Source organism: Microtus pennsylvanicus, chromosome 12 (assembly GCF_037038515.1).
Source record: "Microtus pennsylvanicus isolate mMicPen1 chromosome 12, mMicPen1.hap1, whole genome shotgun sequence".
Lineage (NCBI taxonomy): Eukaryota > Metazoa > Chordata > Mammalia > Rodentia > Cricetidae > Microtus > Microtus pennsylvanicus.
This window is the reverse complement of record NC_134590.1, coordinates 28,817,186-28,838,015: the sequence shown is the minus strand read 5'-3', so window position 1 is coordinate 28,838,015 and position 20,830 is coordinate 28,817,186. Positions and strand designations below refer to the sequence as shown.

Here is a 20,830-nt window from a genome sequence, read left to right as displayed (position 1 = left end):
GCCTTGATGGCGTCTTGTCTAAGTGGCCTGGGTTTCACTCCTTACAGTTAGCGTGATGTTTCGGAGGCTCGTCTGTATGATAATGGGCACCAGTGTTTTGTTTCTTTTAGCTGCTGTATTATTTTTCCATTGTATGGTCTTAGGTAAGTTTTATTTCTAGGGAATTCTTACCTGGTGCTGCTATTCGGGAGAACTACAGTTTTTTGATGAATTACTAGCTTGGAGCTAAATAGGAATGCTCAGTCCCTTTCTCTTTGAACCCCTGGTTGGTATCCACTGCATTTACATAGGAGAGGGAAGACTTGGGGTTTGTAGTTTCAATAACTTAATAACTTAATACCATCCAGCATGGTATCCTAGCATGATAGCTGCTGGAATTTCTGTCAGAGATCTGCTCCGGCAATCAGTCACTGTCTAGGCCACGGATCAGTGTTCATGAATAGATTTACTAAAATGGAAAGTTGTCTATGCTCTTTATGTTATTGTATAAATAAAAATTATTATCCACGAATGTTAATAAGTCTGTATATATGTGATTTGTTAAAATATATACATGTTTTGTAGCCAAGTCACACTTGAAGCTCCTGCCCCTGCCTGCTCCATGTGGGACGCTCCCCTCAGGCCTGTCACGAGATGCGGGGCTCCTGAGTTGCAGAAGGCTGCTCTGCTTTGAAAGCCAGGCCTCCAGCGCAGGCTGCCCAGCAGGCTTAGGATGGGGCCCCAGGAGCCGGGGAGCTGTCCTCCCTCTCCCAAGAGACTTTTTAAAGCCGTGCACCGGGATCAGTTTTGTTCTGGAAGCTTGGACATGAGTTGATGTTTACCTTTATTTGCTTAATGTTTTCTGGAATAACTGACTACTGACAAGTTCCTCCTCAGTCTGTGCCTGGGCTTAACCCCATTTTCATGACACAGAAATCAGGAGAATTTAATGGAGAGATAGGAGTAATTAGTGTTTTTTAAGGGTCCTTATGAATGCTTTATTTGACATATTTTACTTAGAATTATCTCTAGTAACTTCTAGTGAGGCAAGTTTATCAAGTAACTAATATATTTTATTCTTACTGGTTGTTGATAAGTTAGTTGTATTCCTTACTGTTAAATTCTTTATTAAGATATTAAGATAGTTATGAAACTGCTTATGCTTGAAAAAGCAAAACCTTTAAAATGTGTTTAAAATCCTGGGTGAGTAGACGTCTGGCTTATACCAAAACCTGCTATGGAAAGTACCTGCTACCCGAACTCAGTGTCTTCAATAACGTAAAACTGCTTTTTCAATTTGTAGCATGTATAGGAAATATGAGTCCACGAGAATAAAGACTGAGGAAGAAGCCTTCTCTAGTAAGCGGTGTCTGGAGTGGTTTTATGAGTATGCAGGTAGGTAATGACCTGTGACGTGTAAAGCCGATTCTTAGGAAAACGGGAAGCGTTTTAGAAGAGATTGCAGAACTCTAGAAATGGACTTTTCCAATTGTGTGTGTGTGAGAGAGAGACTTTGTGTGGGGGAGGGGCATAGAGGCAGAACAGAAGCAAGGGATATAGTTGGAGCCAATCACCAAATATCCTATTTATAGCCAGCAGCTAAACTCAAGAATTCAGAACCCTAGGTAGGAACTGAAAAGATGAAGTATACTCGGGAGCAACCCTTCAGATTGCTACGAAATCTAGTCAGAATACTGATAATGGGTAACTACTTGGTTTAAGCATTGAAGTAAGCTTTGCTGTTTTGAACTTGGGATTTCCTTATATCCAGTTCCTCTATTCTGAAAAGATCACCTGACAGAAACTGTTTGCGCTCTTGTGTAAAATGTCTTCAAATCGCGCTGCCTCTTTGCAGTTTAAGTCACCAGTTGGACAGCTCGGTGGCAGCCTTGGCCTTGTGGTCACTGCCTGGTGTTGACGGAGGGGAGGAAGGTCAGACAAAGTTCCGGCTGTATGGTTTTCGGCCTTTCAACTTTCTCCCCGTGTTTTAGTCCTTTCCAACGTGACTGGTGAACTTCAGCACGATCCCCTCGACTGTCTCTGTAGCCCTTAGCCGTTTTCCCATCACGGGTCTTGGTTCCAGACATGTGTCTCTGGTTGTCTTACTTAGAAGTAAGCAGAGCAGCTCATGTGTGCCATGCTCTGACATTATCCCCTCCTGCCCGCCGCTTAAAACATCCCAGTTGTCTCCAGGATGCAAGGCCTGGCTCCGCTGTCCTCTGATAGTAACTGTTCTTTTCACTTCTTACCGTATTTGCTGACTATGAAATCTGGGCTGGGGGCTCCTGAATTATGTTAACAACCTTATGGTCTTCCACAGGACTTTGGTATACAATTTAGGATCTGTGTTTTCCCTTGCTTGAGCTCTACCCTTTGCTCTCATGAGTCTTGCTCTTCTCACCACAGAGACTGATCCGGGGCACCAGACTCTCCTGGGCTTCGCAGGCATACCCTGAGAGAAGAGCATGTTTCTTTCGGGTATGAACCCGCACAGGGCAGGTTGAAAGGATACAGCCCCTGTTCTTAGTGTTCACTCGTGTAGAGCCTTTGTGAAGTTGAAGTACCTCTGTACTTGTAGTGAGTTCCTCTTTTCTAGGTCCAGCTAGATTTTGTGTGCACGGCATGGACACTGGGGCAGACACATCATGGTATTAGAGTGTATCTATTTTCTACCTTCCTTAGAACATGAATCTTTGAAGACAAGTTTAATTTAATGTAAAAGTGGTTGACAGTTTCCATGGGCTCAGAAAAGGTCTGAGTAGATGAAGACATATTCTATATTTTCTTTTTGTTTTGTTTTGTTTTTTGGGTTTTTTGTTTTGTTTTTTGTTTTTTTGAGACAGGGTTTCTATGTGTAACAGCCCTGGCTGTCCTGGTACTTGCTCTGTAGATCTGACTGGTCTTGCCTGCCTCCACCTCCCGACTGCTGGCATTAGAGGTGTGCACCACCATGGCCCGGCTGGTGTTCTGCATTCTTAATACATTAGGAAGATCTTTTGATTACCTATATTGATTCACATTTATTCCTTTGAAAATATGTTATAAAATTATGGAAATTTAAACAAGACCTAGCAGAGTAGCATAGCAGTTTTGATGTATGTGCATGTGTGTGTGGTTTTTGTTTTGTTTTTTAAGAGGGCAAGATGGAATTGCCTTTTTGCTTGCTTTTCTTTGACTGTAGAAGGTGACATTTTGGAAATAAAAATAAAGACACCTTATTTAGGTTCCTTAGGGTCACTCATCCTTGTAGAATTTGTGTGGATGAGTTTATGTGTGTATTTAAGTCCCTTAGCCCTCTCTCCCCATTGTTAGCCTTCTCTTCTTGTGTGCCTTATCAGTTGAAAAAATGGCTTCAGACTGGGAATGACCGCAAGTCCCAGTTGGCACCCTGTTCACTTTGACTGTCTCAGACACTGAACTGGAAGTGCAGGTTGGGCCCAGGCTCTGAGGCACCTGGTGGCCTTTGGTATGCGCTGTGGGATGTCTGTAGGAGAAGCCAGGAGGCTCCATGAGGATGACCTAAGAACAGATGTGCTGGTTTGAGCTGAGGACAAATGCTGACTCCCTGCCTTTGAGGCATGGTAGGCCCTCAGGTAGAGCGGTTCACAGGGGTGACCTTTGGTCCTTTCCAGAGCCCCCATTCCACCTACGGCCCAAAGCCAGCGTGGTTAAACACACGCTGATGTGGAGTTTCTCACCTTTCCACGCCAGTGTAAACCCAGTTACTGATTCCAGAAGCTGGATGAATAAGCCCTGTCCTCTGGGACTTCACTGTGTCTGGTTGTAGGCTTATTTCCCCATTCTAATTCGGAACCGTTCTCTTTGTCAAAATAGGATTGGCCAGGGCAGATTTAGTGTTTAGTTTCAATTCCATCTGAAAATGGAAATGTTTACCTTTTCATTAGAATGAGAATAGCCAATTTTACATCAACAATCTATCAGGTGTCCTCTAAATTACAGTCAATGTGAAAGTAAGAAATCAGAGTGACATAGGTGTTTGTTTTTGTTTTAAACAGGACTCCAGTATAGCTCACATGTAGGTCATGTGATTTCGGTAGGCCATGATTGTAAGCTCTTAGATTATTTTGAGTTAAGTTCTGTAGTATTTGTCCTTTGATCTGTGAAAGCAGGATTAGGGACCAGAAGAGATGGTCACATAAGACATGGGCATTTATAAAAATGCTAACGTCTGGTTTTGGAAGATAGGTTAAAAGCTACCAAAGAGACCCAAGGAGAGCTTCTTTTGCTACAGTGGTATGTCCTGTATGGTCATGAGAATGTCAGTGTGATGGTCTTGGGGTATCAGAAATAGTTAGGTATGTTTAGTTAGAGGCCCTGTTTAAAGGGGCAAGGGTCGGGGCATCACTTAGCTTTTTGACTCTTCTCCAAATCTGTCATTCCCAGTGTGTCTCCACCTTCTAGTGAGCCAGGATATGCATAGCTTCTTATTGGAGATACAGATGCATATGTTGTCCTGTCTCCCTCAGACTCTACTTTCAGAGTGCCCTGCCCGATCCAATGGTGTATTCTTGGCATAACCTTGCTTGACAAAAGTTATTTATTACCTTACTCTAGAGATGAATTGATAGATTTATTCTAAAATTTCATCAAAATCCCTCTGTTAGGGTTTCTTTTGCGTTGATACACATCATGACTGAAAGCAGCTTGGGGAGGAGCTTAAAACTTCCAGGTTACAATCCATCGCTGAGGGAAGTCAGGATAGGCACTCAAGGCGAGACTGGAGGCAGGAACTGATGCAGAGGCTATGGAGTACTGCTTGCTCAGCCTGCTTTCTTAGCGCACACAGGAACACCTGCCCAGGAGTGCCACCACCCATAGTGAGCTAGAAGGAAATACAGAGAGACAACTAAAACTCAGGGCCATTTGAGGGGTAATGTGCAAACTAACACAGTAGAAGCTTCCTAAAATATATACGTACATGAAGGCGCTCTAGATGAAGTAGCCAAACAACAGGGGAGTCAAAGCCCACTGGCTGTCTCATGTCACCAGATGAAGCTCCCAGTCCAGTAATTAGATTGCATCTGATTGAGTTGTTGGCCACAGGGGTCTCATGGAAATCCCCAAACAACCCAGGCTGTTGCAAAACCGTAAGTTGTTCTCCACAAACTGATAGCAAGGCCCCATTGCTCAAAACAACACCTAACATTGAACCTGGAAAAGTCAAGCTGGTACCTACATAGAGCCTTCACTCCTACATTCTAGCATTTTTGGTACAGGAAGGTACTCTGCGTGCTACCAAGAACACCATCCAGCCACAAACCCTTTGTCAATGATGTCCTGCCTGAAAGACACACTAGGGCAAAGATACACAAGGCCTGTGGGATTAACCAGTTAGTATCTGATTTGATTTAAGGCCCACTCCATGAGGTGGAATGCACTTAACACTGCTTAGTGTGACAGAGAACTTGAGACTAAACACCTAGGGTACAAGTACTACTGTTCTTAAAAAGAAAATAAAAAAGGAACATGCTATACTCATAGCTTCCTCCTGAAGCAGATGGGATCAAATGCAGAGACCACAGCCAGACAATGTGCAGAGAGTAAGAAGCCTAGGACATCCAGTCTAAACAGGAAGTCTATCAAATCTCTGGCCTCGGGTCTCAGGGAACCCTGAGGAAGAGGAGACAGACAGAGGGGTTGGAGACCATCAGAAAAACCAGATCCTCTTAAACCAGCATGAAGAAAGCCCCTGTGAGCTCACAGAGACTGAAGTAGCTCACGCACCACATCCTTTGTGAGTATGCTACGGCTTCCAGTTAGTGTTTTAATGGGATTCCTGACTGCCAATGAGTAGGTCTCTGTTTCCTGTGCCTTTTCTTGGGCTCTTCTGTTTGTTTTGTACAATTCCAATATGTTAGTGTTTGTTTAATCATATATTTTATTATATTGCTTTATTACAGTTTTATTATTTAAGACAGTTTTTAAATTTAAATAGATTTTGACCATAATTCTTCCCCTTCCCTAAGTCCTTCTAGATCCTTCTGCAACTTTTATGTTCTTTCTCAAAAATAAAAAACCCCATACAACAATAAAATCTTTCAAAACCAAGAAAAAAATACCCCAAAAGAAACAAAGCCCCAAACTGTAACCAAATAAAAGCATCTAAAAAAAAAAAAAAGAAAGAAAGAAAGGAAAAGAAAAACCATAAAAACTTGTAGAGTCCATTATATATTGGTCAGTTAGTTACTTCTGAGCATGAGGCCTCTCGTGGAGTGACTCAAATACCCAGTGTCACTCTGGAGAAAATGGATTCCCCCTCTCCTATCAGGTTTAAGTGACAGTTCAGTTGTTAACCTTTACCCTAGTGGATAGGTTTTCACACATTCAGTCATTAAAGAAGATGTTCTATAGACTTGCCTCTAGGCCAGTCCTATGGGGACATTTCTCATTTAGGATTCCTTTTTCCCAAATGACCCTGGCTGTGTCAAGTTGACATAAAAATTAGCCAGCACACTCCCAGTGAGCAGTCTGCTCACAACTAGATTGAGAGTAGTGTTAAATGGCAGAGTGATGAGTATATTTTAAGTAATATGTATTAAGAAGCTATGTTTTACAATATTCAGAATATATTCTTGAGCATTATAATCTATATGGTGAAATTATAGTTTATAATACACAGAAATGTGCTTGTAGCTAATACAATGATTGTGTGTGCACTTAGTTTGTAGAGTTGGGGTCATTTACGTCATCACTGCAAACTTTTTTTGTAGGAGGTTCTTTTTTTGTTGGCCCTGGCTGTCCTAGAACTTGCTATCTAGACCAGGGTGGCCTTTAACTCAGCATAGAGCCACCTGCCTTTGTCTCTCGAGTGCCCCAGCTTGTGCTACCACACCCAGCTACAAGCGCCTGCTCAAGTATTTCTGTACAGTGTTCATTTTGAGTGTGGCTAGCAGGTTAGTAAGTTGAAAACCATCATTTTTGTAAGACTGTGGATGGTAGTGTCCGATTGGAGGTCCCAGAGGACCAGAGCAAGCAAGACACATACAGGGCAGGAGCGTACGTTTAGTGGTTGGCATCAGTGGAAGCTTTTTAAAGTCAGGTAGAATAGGAACTAGAGGAGAATGAAGCAACAGATCCCAAGAGTATCTGTGGATAGCAGAAAGGCAGCTGTTCCTCAGAGCAAACCTTGTAGCAAAATGTAAAATAATGGGTGTTTCCTTAAGTCATCTTCAGTCTTCCAGCCCTTGTCTCTGTTGGCAAGAATAAAGTCAGGGTCACAAGGACAAAAACTGAGTTACAGGTAAAGGGAGAAAAAGCTTTAGAATCGTCTGTATTGTACATTTGCACGCACGCAGTGAGAAATCTAGGGGGATGGCCTACATGGTAAGGAGAGGGAAACACAGCTTCCAGTTTTTATACTGTGTATCTTTTATACCCGAGCATTTTGTCATGTAAATGCATTAATGTGTAATTCCTGTGGGTGTGCACACATGTAGACATGTGCGCTCGAGCCTGAGCTGCATGTCTATCAGCATGGACTGATCATGCTCATTCTCACTGCTCTTATTTATATTACTTGGAAGGGATAGGCAATTGATTATCCGCAAAGGTGATAGTAAATTATGATATTGCTGGATGCCTAAAGAGAATTTTCTGGACCAAGGTAGAGTGTGATGCCAGTATGTATATATTCCATACATGCACATTTTTGTGAAGGGCTTATTTGGGAAGGATACTTAGAGAAATGCTTTAATAAATGATAATGTCTAAGGAGTTGAGAGGGCAGAGAGTAAATCTGCTTTTTAAACTTTGTCTTCATGGTTAGATGATATTTGCACTATATATTAATGTATAACCCCATCTCCTCCCCAGATTGGCTAAACTTTTGATTTCTCTCATGGTCAAGGTAAAATTAAGGAATGCAGAAAAAAAATAACATAAAAAAGATGACCCCAGGAGTCTTAACTGGGGACATCCTTGCTGATTCATGGGAGTTTTCCTTGCACCAGGTTTCTGCCTGACTCCGAAATGCACCTCCATCAAGACATCTCTTTCATTACTCTTCCCTCTGTCCCGCCCAGCCCCATCCTTCATGTTCACATCCCCACCTGCCCCCAGTCTCCTCAGGAGATCTCTTCGATTTCCTTTTCCCAGAGAAATCCATGCATCCCCTGTGGGCCTTCCTTGTTACCTAGCCTCTCTACAATCTTGTGGATTGTAGCATACTTATTTATTTTACATCTAATATCCACTTACGAGTGAGTACAAACCATGTTTGTCTTTCTGCATCTGGGATACCTTAATTAGGATTATTTTTTCTAGTTACATCTATTTGCCTTTAAATTTCCTGATATCATTGTTTTTAACAACTGAGTCATACTCAGTAAATGTACCATATGTAAATACTGAGTAAATAAACCATATTTTCTTTGTCCATTCTTTGGCTGAGGGCCATTTAGGTTGTTTCCAGGTTCTGGATATTACAAATAAAGCTGCTATGAACATAAATGAGCAAGTGTCCTTGTGGTATGATTGAGCATCTTTTGGGTATATGCCCCAAATTGGTATAGCTGGGTCTATAAGAGGTCTCATAGGAGCTCACAGACCCCGGACCAGCAGCTAAGAAGCCCACATGGGACTAACCTAGGCTCTCTCTATATATGTGAGACAATTGTTTAGCTTGGTCTGCTTATAGGACTCCAACTGTGGAAGTGGGGTCTGTCCCTGAAGCTTTGGCAGGCTTTTGGGAACCTATTCCTCATACTGGGTTTTCTTAATATGAGGAAAGAGCTTAGTCCTACCTCAACTTTTTATGCCACGCTCTATTGACACCATGGGAGGTCTGCCCCTTTCTGAACAGAAACAGAGGAGGAGTGGGTTCAGGGATGGGAGGGCAGGGAGGTGGTGTGAGGGGAGGGGAACTGCAGTCAGGCTGTAAAATGAATGAGAAAGTTTAATTACAAAAATGAAAACAAAATCCCAGGAAAAGATGGCAGTTGACTATGGAGAGCAGAGCATCTGTTTTTCCTCAAACACAGAACATCTATGAATACAGAGAAGATGGCAGCACCAAGAACATGCTTTCCTTTGTTGAGATTGAGAGGAAGAGGCTGAGCTTGGGCAGGAAGTGACGTAGGACTTTGCGGCAGGTGCTTCCTTGGATGCTCAGGTTCATCCTTTGGAGAGCAGCACTGTGTGCTTTTCCTGTGGCTTAGTCATTGCTCTGATGTTCTGCCTTGGCAGATGCAGGGCTGAGGCACCACTGCCCCCTTTGAGTCCCAAGCATCGCCACAGTGCATGTCCTGTGACTTGTCTGATAAACATCGCTTGATACAGACATAGGAAGATTATAGATTCTGCTGGACTCAGCGGCTCCCTGGATCCAGGCGCAAAAGGAGATTCTGTGTACTAAGAGTACTACTTCACTCATTGAGTAAACTCTCTAAGGTTGTAGGAAGAATGAATAAGTCTCGTTCTTGAGCTTTTGGGGAAGGAAATCTGGCTGGCACTTTTGAATGCAGCGTCCCAAGTGGAGAAAACCAGCGTTGCATGGAGTCACGGTGGGCATGGTTAATGTGGCCTGCAGGTGGAGTTGGGGGAGATTGTTTGGTTTCACTCTCAATGGTTGAGTGAGTTATCTGGGGAAGAAAGAGAAGGACTGAGAGGGAGGGCAGGCTGAGACACAAAGTGTATTATGACTTCTAGCATATGTGCTACTCCTAACCACCTGTGACTCCAAGTGGATCCTTTGCCCTCGCCTAGAATGCATGTGCACATGTGCATACACACACAAAATCATAAAAGAGAACAGAATGATACATGCGGGACATGTATCATGGCTCTAGGACTGGAGGGGATCAAATTCCACAGTACTCGGGTCTCTAATATCAATGAGCTAGTAGCTGAATCATATGACCAATGAAAATCTCCTGTTACTTTAAATCATTTCCAGATTTTATTTATAAAACTAAATATACAGTATTCTGTATATACTGTGTCAGTAGATAATATGTCCTATTTAATGGCAAGAAGAAATCAGTATGGATTTAATTAGACAAATTTAGAGATGTGGGACTTTATTTGGTTGTTTTTTTTTCTATGAAAGAAACATATTTTATAGAGACCAGTATGTGATTCTTTGTGATGATCCTAAAATTTTTTACATGTGTTTATTATTGGTATCGTTGCCAAATAAGAATGTAGAGTTTTTAGATGCTTTAAAAAGTTGTTGAAATGGCCTTGTCCTTAGATAGCACTGACTGCCTTATCCAAAGGTTGGAGGATACAGTGGTGATTCAATTCAAAGTACAAAATAGAATCCCTAAAGACTCAATCCTTATGGGTTTAATTGAGTATTTTCCAATTTGTACTTGATTTCTTCCCAAAGGAGTTAGTAACGGCCTTGGATTATATTTGATACAGTGCCAAATCTAACTCATGTGACACTGCATTCTACAGGAACTGATGATGTGGTGGGTCCCGAAGGCATGGAGAAATTCTGTGAAGACATCGGTGTTGAACCAGAAAACGTAAGTCTGCCTTTCAGGACAGCAGTGTGCTCATTCTTGTCTTTATTTGTCTTTTCCCAAGTAAGGCAATAATAAAAGAAGCTTGTATTGAAGTTTGTGTGAAGACGCTTGTGTTGGCTTGTTATTCTGGTTCTAGTTCAATCCATAAGTGAATTTTTTTCTTTCTGTTTATTTTATGTATGTATGTATATATATTGTTATATGTATATATTTAAGGCAGAGTTTCTCTGTGTTGTCCTAGATATCCTGGAATTCACTCACTGTCTAGACCAGGCTGGCCTCAAACTCAAGAGATCCACCTGCCTCTGCATCATGAGTTCTGGGATCAAAGGTGTGCATTATGGTTAGATTGGGGGGGGGCTGCTAGCTCCCAAATAATGACATGGAAACTTCCTATTAGTTATGAAAGTTTGGCCTTCAGATTGTCTCCAACTAGCTCTTATAACTTGAATTAATCCGTTTATATTAGTCTACATTCTGCCACGTGGCGTTATCTCTCTTCCATCTTGCACATCCTCCATGTCTTTCCTCCTCTCAGAGTCCTCTCTGTCCCTGGAAGCCCTGCCTTACCTCTTCCTGCCTAGCTGTTGGCCATTCAGCTCTTTATTAGTCAATCACAGTGACATGTCTTCACACTGTGTACAAATATTCCACCACAGTTCACCAGCGCTGTCTACCCTGAATTTTTCCCTTTTAAGTCTTGTGGTGTAATTGTGGTCATTTGCTGGTTTGGTTTCTTGTATCTAAGAGGTACATTAAGTGATTAATCTCGGTGTGTAAGAAGGGTGTGGGCACACACACCCACAGTGGCAGATGAACAGTGGGTACCAGTCACTGTGTGCTGTGTACCTTTACCCCCCTCAGTAGCTTTTCAACTTAATACAGTTCCGGATTTTAAATAATTACCCATCAAGGGTTGAGTAGGTAGTAATTACCATAAATTTCCCACAGGTCTTTCATTTCTAATTGAACTTAGCTCAGAAAGTGACTGATTTTTAGTGTAAAAGCACTAAATATTTCCCTTAGAATTTGGAGGTTTTTAAATGTTTAATTATTTTTGCATCGTTCTTTGTCTAGTTTATGATAGTGTTAAATATTCTTTCTTGTTCTCACATAACATATTACACTAAAATGAAAAGTTATGTTCACGCATGTGCCCTGGTTCATAAATGATGCAGCTTAGTTTTACAGTAGCTGCCAGTATAACAAGCATGGCAGATCCTAAAAGGAGTCTGTGGTCTGGACGAGGCCTCAAGGGACCATCTCCTTTGTTGAGACGTTTAAAGACTTCTGCTGCCCACGGTGAATGCTGTGCTTTTAATAAGAACTAGGGATTGAGGTTTTGCCCCTTTTGGTCTTCCTTTCCCATCTCACCCTTGCTGTTTCTGTGGCCCTCTGGCTGCTCTCTCCCCACAGCGCCACCAAGACAACAGTTAAATGCTCTAAGGTACCTTTGGATGTGTCCGTTATGTGGGGATTTGTCTTGTAATTTTTCAAAATTAAGGTTTTTTTAGTTCCATTAATTTGATAAATTATTCACGTGGGTGTAGAAGTTTAGAGACGAACAGGTTATTAGTATTTCACCTGCTGGCATCCATGGGTACAGGGAAAATGGTGGCGCTGGCATTCAGGAGGTAGTTTCTCCAGGTGTTAGCTGAAGGGTGGAAGGGAGAGACAGAAGAGGGACAGGCTGCAGGTCAGAGGAGCGTGGGAGGCCAGGGTTAAGCTGCAGGACTCTGAGGGATGGGCTGAACATTTAGCCTGAGGCGGAAAGCCTGTCTCTGTGTGGGCTGTCCTGGCATTGATTCTGACTGGAAAAGGAAAAGTGCTCAAAGCTCCTCGCCCGTAGCAGTTCTCAAGAAAAGGCCGCTATTCTTGCCATCCTTGTTGGCGGTTAGGAACCTTAGAGAACTCTGTTTCTGTAGGAATAGAGACAGTCTTGATATGTGACTAAAAGACTAAATTCAGCACTGGGTTGTTTCCAAGCATGTGTTAGCGTGCTTCTGTTCCGACGGCAGAGTAGAAGAGGTGCTGTTTCACATCCCAAAGAGAAGATGTGTTCAGTGAGCCCGATAGCCGTCATCGCCCCTTTGCCTCCACTAGCAAGCACTTTAAAGGTATTTTAACTCTCCACCTCCTGGTAGTCAGAGCTAGGAAATTTTATCATGCCCGCAAAATTCAAGTCTCCTTTCTTTTACTACATGTTTTACCTTAAAAACATGTAGCTTTCTTACTGGTTTAAACCAAGGACATCTGCCAGGTTATTTCCCCAGGGTGACTGTCCCCTGTGGCTGTTTTCGCCAAACCTGATGTGTGCATGTGTGTGAGTGTTCATGTTTGCAAGTTCACGTTCCTTCACCCTCTCCTTCTTATTAAACACATTTTGATGTAGAATGTTAAAAACATGATTACATCACTTCCTCCTTCTCTTTCCTTCCTCTAAACCCATCCATATAGCTCCTCTTTGCACTTTCAGATTCATGGGCTTTTCCCCATTAGTTGTTACGTGCACGCACACGTGTGTGTGTGTGTGTGTGTGTGTGTGTGTGTGTGTGTGTGTGTGTGTGTGTGTGTGACACTCTTCCACAGGGAAGACTATTTCTCGCACTCTCCTTACTGGCTTTCCTTAGTTGCTTGAAGTTCTTTGAATAGGGTTAAGGTCTGCACATTCCCTATCCACATGAGCATGTCCATTGGTGCCGTCCATGATCTGCTCATTCCCGATCCGTGTTAGCATGTCCTCATGTTCTGCTCATGTTTGTTTTACTTTGTGCCTGAGTTTTGGGCTAAATAGAGGCCTAGCTTGATAATACGTGTGGTTTACATAAGCATGTGGGTTGGTTCACCTGAGGAAGTAGAAGTTAACTTGTCAGAATTGCAGGACATCTGAGCTGTGGAGAAAATCTGCTACGTGTAGTCTGAAAAACATCCCTTAGCAATCATGTTTTGACCTCTTTAAATAAAAAAAAAACTCTACTGACTTCTTAAATTTAAGGTTTTAAAATAAAGATACTTTTATCACTAGTTTTTTTTTTATTATATTATCTGACATTTTGTAGGTGTTTGTCAAACCCAGACTAACTCAGTTTTAAAGCCACCGTTCATATGTTGGTGACTGGACCGCGGTGAGCAGAAGCTCTTGTAGGATGCTGGAGTGGTTAGTGGCTGAGGTCTGCTTTGTCACTGTGTCTCTGTATTTTAACAGGTGGTCATGCTTGTCCTCGCTTGGAAGTTGGATGCACAGAACATGGGCTATTTTACTCTGCAGGAGTGGCTGAAAGGAATGACTGCTCTCCAGTAAGTCCCGGGGCTGCAAGGGTCACGGTGGTTAGCAGTTAGAAGATGGCTGGGATAAAGGAAGGGGTTCTCCTGGTCTCCTCTGGTGCTTACCTCACCCCTGGGAACTCAGGATGTGGTAGTCTGAGAGAAGAGAAGCCTGCTAGTGTGGCAAGCCTCCCTTCAGCCAGAGATGGAATACACCCATCCTGAGGACAACGATGGGTGCCTTTTAGTAACTGAAGTGTTTGTATATTGGTTGTGTGGCAAAGAGAGCATTAGTATTTTCCTGGAATATCTCTGGGAAGGGATTGGTCTTCCTTCCCCATGCGTGTGAGCCATGTATGTAATATAAAATTTTATAATAGCCAAATTTAAAAAATTGACAGTTTTCACAGAGAAACCCTGCCCCTAAAAATAAATATTGACAGTTTCAAACCTTTTTATTTCATCAAAGATACCCAAAACATTATTATTCTAATATATATCACTCTTTAAAAATTAAGCTATTTTCTTTCTCTTTAAATTTTCAAAATTTAGTGGGTATTTTATATTTTCAGTCCATCCAGTCAGTCTTATTAACTATGTTGGACCCCTTAGTCCAGATTAAGAAAAAACAGTCAGTAGCCTTATGTATTTACTTGTGTGTGTGTGTGTGTGTGTGTGTGTGTGTGTGTGTGTGTGTGTGTGTGTGTGGTGTGTAGGTGCACACTTGCTTAGAGTTTCATTCAGAAAGACACATCCTTCTATTAACTAGGAGGGAGAGAATTCAGATGGTGTTGAAGAAGAAGCTCTGGCTTTGGCCTAAGAACCAGAAATGTTTATCGTTTTCTTTCCCCCTAACTAGGAGTAATGGACTTGACTGTTGCTGGATTAAACTTGTAACTGAAATGGTTTCCTGATTTTATTTAAATCATGGTGGGGTTGTCGGCTTTGCTATCGCTGCCCTGTTGATACCAGCGTCCACTGTGTATTCCGCCTTCATAGCTCATGCCCTCTCTGCTGTTTGCCCATCTGAACCTCACGATGTAAGACGTGCCTGGCTTTATTTTGACTGTGGCACAGATGAGGAGACCGAGGACTTAAGGACAGCTGTGTGTAACTCGTGAAGGTAGAGCTGGGAAGAAAAGCTAAGACGTTTGGTTCCTAACACACAACCGTGCTCTCGAGCGTGGCCAGTGGCAGAGGACTGTTAGGTGGAAGTTACCATCCTTGTACAGATTCACAGTCCTTGCCTGTGTGCGCTACGGTTTTGGGGTGCTGGCCTCTGGATCCCCTGGGTAGTGCTGTCTGTCACGGTGGAGAAGGCTGCCGCAGGACTTTGAAGCCTGCTGGCTCATCATTTTCCTTGCTGCCTTCTGAGAAGATTATCTCCCAGCTGTCCTTTTTAAGTGTCCTTGTGACGCAAACGCATGGCCGTGCCACGATTCGGCTTCAAGGCTTCAGAGGCAGCCAAGGCATCTTTCAGGTCCAGTTTCATTTGTACTTAGGGGATAAGATGCCCATATATATGATTCTCTCAGATGTTTATCTTTATAAAAATTCTTATCCATGCCAGGCCTTGCCTGTGTGTTTGAGTGCTGTACTTCCTGGAAGAGGCCTGTGTCTCCATCCTAAGGGGACAAGGGAGCCCACAAAACTCTTAGCTGTGAGTTCTGGTCTGTGGTGCAGTGCACTTGGTGTCGACAAGTGGATTCTCGAAGGTGGCAATGACCTAATCGTAGAAATTCAGGGTTCAGTAGTATGACTCACTGTGAAAGTGGAGGAATCTGCTCTCTCTCTTTTGTGGTTTAAAATTTGGAGACTGGTTTCCTTATCCAAGATGGAGGTAATCATTTAGGATAGAATTACTACAATCTCAAGTGTTTAAGAACCCTCTATGCAGGAAACATTTGAATGGCACTGAAATGCTAAGTGTCACATCCTGGACAAGATCGAGATTCTCTCTCAGTGGCTCTCAGCCTGTGGGTCACAGTGTTTTTGGAGGGCAGGTCGAATGACCCCATCACAAGGGTCACCTAAGGCTATCAGAAAACACAGACATTTATACTACGGTTCCTAACAGTAGCAAAATTACAGTTATGAAGAAGTAATGAGAATAATTTTATGGTTGGGGTCACCACAATATGAGGAACTGTATTGAAGGGTCGCAGCTCTAGGAAGGTTGAGGACCACCGCTCTATTGTATTGCCGTGATCTGACAGGTGTGTTGGTTTAAATGAATACTTGGTCCCCAAACTGGTGGCACTGTTTAAGGACGTTTAGGAGGTATGGCCTTGCTGGAGGAAATCTGTCACTGGGTTAAGCTTCGAGATTTTATAACCCTGCCTTGCTTCTAGTTAACCTCAGTGTTAACAGAGTTTAAGCCCCTTTCTGGCCAGACTGGCTTGGTTCTGTCTTCTGCTCTAGCCATATCCCCACTCCTTTCTTCCTGCTCCCCTGACTGTGAATGTGGGCAGATGCAGTGAACAGTAACTGTGCCACAGCTTGAACATCATACTGCCGTTAAGTTTCCTCTGTTAGACAGTATAGACTGATACTTTCGATTCAACCCCACTCAGGTTTTTAGGACGTTTCCTTGGCAAATATAGATGATTGTCTCCAGTCCAGTTTCCAGAGCTGTCTGTGTCCATCCCGCTCCCACCTCCCACCCCCAAGAGCTGGCAAGTACAGACTTTCCTGTATGCAGCTCTCTTGGCACTCTAGTCTTCTATGCTTGGGGTCAGGATCACCCACTAAGGTCCGTCTATGGCATCTAGGACTTTTCCTAACCCCTGGCTTTAAACCCTTCTACATTCCTCTAGTAAACCCATCCAGAGACATCTGAACCACAGTCGGGTTGACAGCCTTGTCCATCTTCCTTTTGGTTCAGTTCAGGACTCCAGTGCATGGGGCGGGGTGGGGGTTCGTCCCTGAGTCAGTGAGCTTTGGAAATACCTTCCCAGGCACTGAAAGTTATGCTTCCTGGGTGATCCGAAGTGCAGCCAAGGTGACAGCGAAGGAAACTGTCCCCAAGACAAAGTCCATCGGGGGCAGGGCCTGGAAATAACACTTAGAGGTTCAGAAGTAATAGTCACTCTGCTAGGTGAATCAGCTAAGTCCTGTTTATAAGATAGCTTTACCGAGGCCACAGGAAACACAGGGGAACACACTTGCATTACCCGATGGAAGGCGGTCTGTCTGTCTTTCATCTGTTAATGCTTTTGTCATATCTTAGATTCTGTTTGGAGATCTGTTTTTTAAGAAATCTGTCTTAGATTTCTTCTCCTGGTTTTAGTCATTTTCTTTGTTTGTTTGTTTGTTTGTTTGTTTTTCTAGTCAGGGTTTCTTTGTGTGGCCATGGCTGTCATAGAACTAGCTCTATAGACCAGGCTGGTCTCTAACTCAGAGATCTGCTTGCCTCGGCCTCCTGAGTACTGGGATTAAAGGTGTGCGCCACCACTGCCTGGCTGGTCATTTTCATTTTGTTAAATCTGTGCTATGAAATGCTTTAGACTGAAGTTGCAGCTCATGTACATTGATACAAACCTGTACTTATACGCAGTGACACACATTTTGAGTCACTTAAATCCCTAAAGCACAGCACCAGACACAGAGCTGCTTATAAACAATGGGAGTTTATTTCTTACAGTTCTCAAAGGAAGCCCGGGCCAAGGCTCCAGCGGCCCTGGCACCTAGCCGCAGCTTGGATTTGGCTAGTTGTGTTGTGTGTGTTGTGGGGTGCCTTACCGCTACTCTGTGCTCACAGGTGGTTAGGGCAAACAAGCTGCCTTAGGCTGCTTTGTTAAGGACGCTAATCCCCTTCATAAAGGTTTGCCTTCATGACTCAGTCACCTCCAAAATTTTAAAAATAATGGTTTTATTTACTTGTTCAAAATCCCATTAACCATTTTTATAGCATATTCTGATCACTGCCATCCACTGCTGTTCCCACCGTCCCTTGGTGCCCTCACCCTGTCTCCCTCCTAGCTTCACATCCTCCCTTCTGTAGCATTATTTTTTGGTTATTAATTCTTACCTTTGTGCCTGGATGTGGGCCCCCCATTGAGCAGGATGCCCACATTTTCATACGATTGCCTTGGGGGTTAAGATTCAGCATATAGCTGTGTGAGTGGGAGAGGAGGGGCGACCAGGGCTATTGCCCCACGGTGAGACTGCGTTAGAACTAGACGTGCCTTGAGCTTGGAGAAGGGTTAGATCAGTGGCCAGTCTTGTGTAAACTAAAAAGGTGGCCTAGAAAAATATCTTGGACTAAGTGAAGGGGCTGTAGAGAGGGCAGTCTGTACTTAGAAGTGTGTTTCACTCACTGGGTTTTGTGACTTTATCCTGTATATACAGTTAAGGTGGAAACATGGCCACTTCTAGAAAGCTCTCTCTGGTTCTTCACTCTCCCTTTCCTATATATAATCTTATCCTGGGAAAGGGTCCTTGTTGAATGGCCACTAGATGGCAACCTATTGTTCCAAGCAGGGTGAGCTCATCTCCTTGTGGCATGTGTTGTGTTTTTAGGGAAGCGCCTGTGTGGCGGAATGTACCTACTGGATACATGAGGTGGACTTCTGTATGTGCATTTGATATTTATCTCATTTAAATAAGAGATTTGTTCATTTCTCACAATTGGATGTAAGTTCCAGGTGTCTGTTAAACATCTTTCTTTAGGGATGCAAAGGTCACGCCCAGGCGGGTCACAGTTCCTGTGTTTGGTTCCACTGCTGCTCTGCCCAGCACCCAGGGCTACTTTGTCTTCTGGTTCTTGTGCTTGAGTCTGTGAAAACACTGTTGCCTGGGATTAAACAAAACACTACATTTCAGTCTGGCCCTTGGGTTTCCTTTCCAGTGAAGAGTAAACTTGTTTAGATATACTGGCTTCCTCCTCCGTAAGCTATTGCTGTTTATAATAATGCTATTAATTCTTTCTTTAATAAGATCTTGGTTCTGCAGTAGTACATTCAATGCCAACTAAGCCAGCTGCCGCTCCTGCATCTCAGACATACCTGCCCGTATGCTGCCCTGGGTGTTTTTCTCATCTCTGCCATCCTCGTTTGGGTCCTGACGCTAGTGCTAAGACTAGCGTTAGACTCTCAGCATCTCGACTCTTCCTGCCCCCACACTCTTGAGAGATTCCCAGAGCTGTGAAGAGTGCAAGCCTGACCTCTCCTGTGGTGGGAGGACTCTCCATGGTGGGAGGACTCTCTATGGTGGGAGTACTCTCCATGGTGGGAGGACTCTCCGTGGTGGGAGGACTCTCCGTGGTGGGAGGACTCTCCGTGGTGGGAGGACTCTCCGTGGTGGGAGGACTCTCCGTGGTGGGAGGACTCTCCGTGGTGGGAGGACTCTCCGTGGTGGGAGGACTCTCCGTGGTGGGAGGACTCTCCGTGGTGGGAGGACTCTCCGTGGTGGGAGGACTCTCCGTGATGGGAGGACTCTCCATTGTGGGCTCTGTTTGTAGGACCCAGTATGAAGCCTCGCACAGGGGAGCAGCACAGGGGAGCACGGGAGACTTGAAGGTCTGACCCTACCTCCTCCTCTCTTCTCTAGCGCGATGCATTGTTTTTAAGCTTTAGGACTTGCCATGCTCCGTTTGCCACTGGTGCTTTGCACCTGCCGTCCCTGACATCTGGAGAACCCCACTTCTCCAGAAACATGCATCTCGTTCTTGGGTATTTCTCAGCTTTCATGTTAGTCCCTTGAAGAAACTTTTTTCTTACTTCTAATTTTAATATTTTATTTTTTGACACTGGAAGAAATATGGGAATTCTAGATTGTTCAGTTCTTGAGAAGTAAATCCTCTAGTTTTGGGATTCTAGACAGTATATTTTAGGAGAGAGATGCAAGACTCACTTATATTTGTACTTTGCCACCAAAAAAGAGCTTTTGCAGATTTTACTAAAAACAAAAGTAGTGTACTATATTTTGAACTATATTATAGTTTTTAAAGTAAGCACTCATTTGATAATAATAGATTATATAGTATCTATTCTAGCAAATAAATAAAGGCTCTGCAGAGAAACACAAGAAGCCACCCTCCACATCGGGCATCTTTAGTGTTGCTGGGGAAAGGGAGTTGGTGTGTGCAGGCACACGGGTCACTGTGCATGTGGAGGTCTAATCTAGACGGTCAAGAGAATGAGCCGTGGTAGCCATCCTTTTGGTTTCGAATGAGTGAGTTTATTAAGTATGTCATAGCAGATGTAAGTAAAAAAATAAGTCTGTAGTAACAAACATCAGCAAATTGGGTGCACAAACCATCCGGCGGGATTGACTGGGAAAGCCATTCCGTAGCCCGTGGAATTCCTGATAGACAGAGACCCAGGCAGAGAAGACCCCTTGGATGACACTTCCATAAACAAAAACAGCAGGAAAGTTAAGTCCGGGGCTTGCGGCAACCCAGCAGCATTGCTAGAGTTCCTGATTGGGTGGTCCAGGCGGAGCAGTGTCCCTCCGGTGGACTTCCAAGTAAAAGAGCAAACAGAGACCTCATCAGATCTTCTGGAAACAGACTGGATTGGAGAACTGAGGCGGTCAGCTGGAGTCACCCACCCACCTTGAGTTGTGTCCTGTCCTGAACTTTCAGCCTCTCCCTGGCCACCTCCTCTCCCTCACTTCAGGCCCTTTTATATTATAGGGTAACCCGTGGTAACCCTGGTGGAAGGAAGTGATTTTTGCCTTCCAGCACTTTTTATACTTGGCCTGTTCTGCTCTCCTCTTTAGTCCCTGTCACAGTTGGGGGTGGGCAGGCGCATCCATGCCCTGGCAAGCATGACATAAAGTCTGTTTGAGTGAGGGCTGGGACCGGAGGAGAGTCAATCCCTCCTCCAGAGCCAGCTTCTCAGTGAGTTCAAACAGTACAGGACAGCTCACCAGTAGAACACAAGGTCAGAGGAGGACTTTGTTGTCGATTCTTGGTGATGCTAAGTGAGTTCTAGGGGTAGGACCTGGGTCACCAGACCTTGTGCCACAAGTGCTCCACCCCCACACCCCCCGCCAGCCATCCTATTGGCCTGGTTCTCATCTTTAAGGCTTATGTGTTGCAAAGAGAAAGTTAATTTGTAAAAATAACTAATTAGCGTGCTTCCTTATCAAAA

General features: G+C 43.7%; 1 protein-coding gene across 5 annotated transcripts in view; it reads left to right on the top strand.

The window, feature by feature from the left end:
• The window catches only part of Dcun1d4 (defective in cullin neddylation 1 domain containing 4), a 75,140-nt gene that overhangs the window by 36,879 nt on the left and 17,431 nt on the right, over positions 1-20,830 (top strand). For all 5 annotated transcript variants that reach the window (XM_075943084.1, XM_075943086.1, XM_075943087.1 and 2 more), the window contains exons 5-7: positions 1,283-1,374; positions 10,399-10,469; positions 13,675-13,766. In XM_075943084.1, the coding sequence (XP_075799199.1) occupies positions 1,283-1,374; positions 10,399-10,469; positions 13,675-13,766 (255 nt within the window). The remainder of the gene's footprint in view (positions 1-1,282; positions 1,375-10,398; positions 10,470-13,674; positions 13,767-20,830) is intronic.